Genomic DNA, 5000 nt, shown 5'->3' with positions numbered 1-5000 from the left:
TGTCTGGGACTCCATCCAGATTCAGTGGCAGTGGAACTGGCAGTGACTTCACTCTGACCATCAGTAATGTCCAGGCTGAGGATGCAGGAGTTTACTACTGTCAGAGTTTACACGTAAGCAGTAGCTATGTGTTCACACAGTGATAAAGCGCCGTACAAAAACCTCCCTCAGTCAGGCTCCACATGACTGCACTCTGCTGCTGGAGCTCACTGCAGGTGCTGAAGGGTGTGATACACAGTAACTACACAAGTGGTCTGGAAGTCATTATTCACATCCCTGCTTATAGCAGTTTGTAGTTATGACAGATGACAGATGACAGATCGTTTAGTTTTGATAATTCCAGTGGCTTGGGTTGTGTGGGAACAGATAGCTTGACTGCATCTTAATGCATGGGACTGTGGATAGTAGGTCTATGGTGTGAGACAGTGTGTGTGTGTGTGTTTGTTGTTCGAGTTGCCACTGCAACCATCTCTACCATTCATGGTGAGGATGCAGGAGATGGCCCAAGCCAGAATTAAGATGGTGCTGTGGAAATCTACATTCCTGTCAGATTTAAGATGGTGTTGCTGTGGAAATCTACATTCCTGTCAGATTTAAGATGGTGCTGTGGAAATTCATATTCTGGATAGATGTTAGATAATTCTGGTTGAAATCTGAATTCCTGTCAGATTTAAGACGGTGCTGAAAAAAAAAAAACTAGAATTCTGTCAGATTCCAGATGTGACTTGTGCAAATACAATCTTTCTCTGAAATCTAGTTGCCAAATCTACAGAATTCTTCCCCGGTCAGGCTGTGTAAGGACAGCCAACATGTCATCAACAACTGACACCACAGACTGTGAGGTTTACATGTCAGACCTTTATGGGACACTAGAATGCAATAGAGTGGTGAATATTGCAGACAATACAATTAATCTGACTGCATTCAACAATGAAATGAGCCACAGTATCAACAAACACTAAATGCACCAATTGTTTAGATGTTAGTTTGTTTAATGGCATGACACACGAGGAACTATATGAATGGAGAATGCAAGAACAGTTTATCAGTACAATAAACTTTAAACTTAAATGCTACAAGAATCAGTCAATCTGAATAAGGTAAAATACAATAAGTCCAACTTTAAATAATAACAATTGAATAAACAGATTGGATTCCAATTAGATCAAACATACTTGAATGACCAAATTAACCTGATTGCATGAGATGAAAATACCATAAATCCAAACCTGAGAGGAAGAGATGGCATGACAGAGAGACAGATAGACAGATAGAGAAGAGACTGGAAAAGCAAGAAGCCCAGAGAGAGAAGAAGGGAGTGAACTTTCTAAAATGACTGGTTTCATACCTGAACACCAATGCTATGCATTTGCCACAAGCCGATACCTTAAGGCCACATTCTGCCCCAAAGCCTAAGAACATTCTCTCCCAAACAGTCCTTTGATTGGTCCTCTGGAGATGCTGAGGCGAACGCAGCAGAGCAAACAGCACACTTCCAGTTCACATCTCTTCTCCCCAAAAGCACCAACCCTACATGACCTTCCCACTGGGTACCCCCCCCCCCCCCAGGATCCAATCTCTCATGATGACCCAGCAGACTAGGGCACTGCCATTGGTGCATGAAAACAACATATAAAATACACAATAAGTTCTACATTCATTCTTTTTCATCTTCATTAACCCAAAGCCATAAAACACAAGGTTACAGTATCAACACATTACTTCCTGTAGAGGTGAACCATACTCTTCCCTTATTGCACTAGTGTAATCATAAAATAAGCATCCCTGGACTAGACCTGTGATCTAAACCTGGAGCCAGTTTACTTTTCAATCTGTGCACCTGATTCCACTGTCGGGAATAACGCATTCAAACCTGTCTACCACTGAAGGGAGAATTGCCATACTGTAGAATGTCTTCTTTTTAATTATTACAATTTATGAGGCTGTTATTTGGGCAAACGTAGCCAATTGGTTGGCATTTATAAAATATAAAACATAAAACACATTCTTGTACTTGGAATGAGGATGGAGGAAATGAACCATGACAGAATTCAAGATTTGCTAAAACGTATGTTGCCCTAAATGTAACAGTAACTGCATTGCAATGTCAGTCAGAGTCGCTGTACCTTGAAGAGGTTTTTGTACAGCGACTCTATGAGGCTGTATCACTGTGGTGGACTTTCGGTGGCGGCACAAGACTTGATGTTGGAAGTAAGTAATATCATCTTTGGTCCTATATTATATATTGGTCTACATCTTAACGCTTTGGTTAATTTGCATTCATCGGATAATTTGGTTTTGAAATGAATATGTTTCAATGGTGTGCTTTATTAGGCAGATAAGAGTCAGAGCCAGAGTCTGGTTTGGCAATGAAACAAAATAGGCTACTGATATAATTTTGTGCATTTTTTATCCGTTATGACTAATATGTTTGGTGGCATATCTGAGCTGAGTCAATTTTGCCTGGGATATTAGAAATTAAAGGGATTTTACTAGTGCGCGTCAGAGGAGAGGTTTTTGTACGGCCACAGATAGCGTTTGTATCACTGTGGTACACGTTTGGAGGCGGCAGTAGACTTGACGTTGGAAGTAAGTAAACAGTCATACATTTGGATTATTCTGTCAGTATGTGTGTGTGTTACTAAAGGCCTAATACGTTGCGCTATGAGCAGAGCAGTTTATGACGGCTACCGATATCTCTATGTTTAAACTTTTTCGCATTTTTTGGAACAGTGCAGAACTTGTGCTCTGATCGTAACTGTGTAGTTGTACACTTCCTTTTTTCCTTCAAATAGTGAAAATTGTGTATCACAATGTTTTACTCTGCATCCCTTGCATGAGTTCTTAGAAAATAGAAAGGAAGAACAGGCCAAACAGGTTTGTAACTTCGTGTTACTGCTGGTGGTATTGACGTTAAAGGTATGAAGGCAATTTGCCATTTTCGATTGAATGTAGTCTCTGTGCTTTGACCATAACTGTATTTTTAACTTGGAACTGTGTATCCTGACTCAGAATACACCTGTGCGTGTGTATTTGGGAAACTGGTGATGGGAAGATATGTAGGCTACTGCCCTGCAGGGTTTATAACTTCGTGTTACTCCGGTGGTAGGTGCTGCGCGTCAGAAAGTGGGTAATCTGTTTGACCGACACCGACCTAAAACTCTGAAATGTGTCATGTCATGTTGCACTGAGACATTTCTCCACAATATTAACTAACACAGTTAAGGCTTTTGCGCAGATATATGTCTGTCTGTGCGAATACTTTTTTAAAAGTGTGACAGTTATGGAATTTGCACAGATAAATGTGTGTCTATGCGATGTATTTTTAAGCCAATCTTTCGAATCAAGTAGATCGTGTTGCCAGTAGCTTAATGCATCACCATGCACATTCTTAGTTCTTCCAGACTGTTTAAAAACGTAATTCGTGAATTGAACATGTTCCTTTGACCAAGAGCCAGTATCATATTGCAGCTGTAATATCACATTAAAAGTGGCGGTGATATTTTTCAGGAGCCGGCCTCGTTTATTCTTTTCTGTATTACTCTTGGCTTTATTTTATATTCACAACATAGCTATGGCACTTTCGTAGACACATACTTATGAAATTGTATTGCCAGTATTTTTAATGCATCAACATGCACATCCTTAGTTCTTCCAGACTGTTTAAAAAGGGAATAGTCTAACCTAAATAGAACATGTTTCTTTGACCAAGAGCCAGTGTATCTGTAATGTACCATCATATTGCATCTGTAATATCAAATTAATAAAAGTGGTGGTGACGTTTTTCAACTGACGACCTTGTTTATTCCTTTCTCGACCTCTTCGCTTTATTTCTCAGGTGACACCAGTCCCAAACTCACAGTCCTGCCCCCCCTGCACACCAGCGGGAGTTCAGCCACGTTGATGTGCCTGGCTAACGGAGGCTTCCCGTCCGACTGGACGCTGAGCTGGAAGGTAGCGGGGAGCAGCAGGAGCGGGGAGACCAGTCGCTGGGGCCCACAGAAGGACGGCCTGTACAGCTGGAGCAACACCCTGACCCTCCCTCTCCAGGAGTGGACCCAGGGGGTCTCAGTGACCTGTGAGGCAAAGCAGGGCTCCCAGACTGTCACTGAGATTCTGAAGAAATCAGACTGCTCTTAAGGTCCCCTTTCAAATGTCTGTCATTAGCCTGATTGAAAGTGTATTTGATAAAGACTCTTCATCTCTGATAGGGACTCTCTCATATTTCTGTTAGTGTGCAGCACTGAGTCACTGTCTTTCCCTCCATTTCCACCTCTTTTACAGCATTTGGGAATCTGAAGTGTTTGTTACTTTGACCCTTTCATGTGTTTTGACCAATTATTAATAAAGGAGTTTGATGAAATTCATCAGAGACTTGATTTTGTATTTTTTGTGTCTTCAGTTCAAGGTATATTTCTAGATCGATGATTGTTGCACCCAATGAAGGCAGTTAAAGCCACTGCACTATGAATGTTGAAATGTACTGTATATCCTTAAAGTGCAGAAAATGTCACTAACAAAGTTCTTATGCTTGCCTTGTCAAATAACTCCTAAAATGACACGTTTGTAACATCACAACTGTATAACATAGATAGGAAATTACTCCGCCTCCAAGAATGTTCTTATTTTACATTTTTAATAAAATAGCATTATAAAATTGAACGATGATAGATGTAATTTATTTTCCCTTTGTCATTACAACCATAGAGGGCTCATTATGTAGCCAGTAAACACAAGTACAGGTCCATTATGATGCCTTGATGAGATTATTTAGGCTAAAAGCAAACATGAATGTCAGAGTTATGAGGCTGATAAGTTATGAGACTTTTACAGATTCAAATAATAATTAAAGTATTTTTAACCAATTACCTGCATTCTGTACCATGGAAAGATAATTGTGAAGGAATTTTGATGTGTTAAAATCCTTCCAAGCTCTCTAACTCTATAAACACTCTTGAGCTCAAAGAGACTGTATGTAATGTCCCGTAATGTAAATCCCT

The 5000-nt window shown here is 40.3% G+C and overlaps 1 gene segment (V, D, J or C); it reads left to right on the top strand.

The window, feature by feature from the left end:
• Positions 1-4365, top strand: part of LOC122130503 — a 4745-nt gene extending 380 nt beyond the window's left edge. The window contains 3 exon segments of the V gene segment in view: positions 1-128; positions 2532-2589; positions 3839-4365. The exon segment at positions 1-128 is cut by the window's left edge and continues 192 nt beyond it. Coding sequence covers positions 1-128; positions 2532-2589; positions 3839-4140 — 488 coding nt within the window.
• Positions 4366-5000: the final 635 nt, after the last annotated feature.

The sequence above is a fragment of the Clupea harengus genome, unplaced genomic scaffold (assembly GCF_900700415.2).
Source record: "Clupea harengus unplaced genomic scaffold, Ch_v2.0.2, whole genome shotgun sequence".
Classification (NCBI taxonomy): domain Eukaryota; kingdom Metazoa; phylum Chordata; class Actinopteri; order Clupeiformes; family Clupeidae; genus Clupea; species Clupea harengus.
The sequence above is the reverse complement of the archived record's forward strand: the minus strand, read 5'-3'. Positions and strand labels throughout refer to the sequence as shown.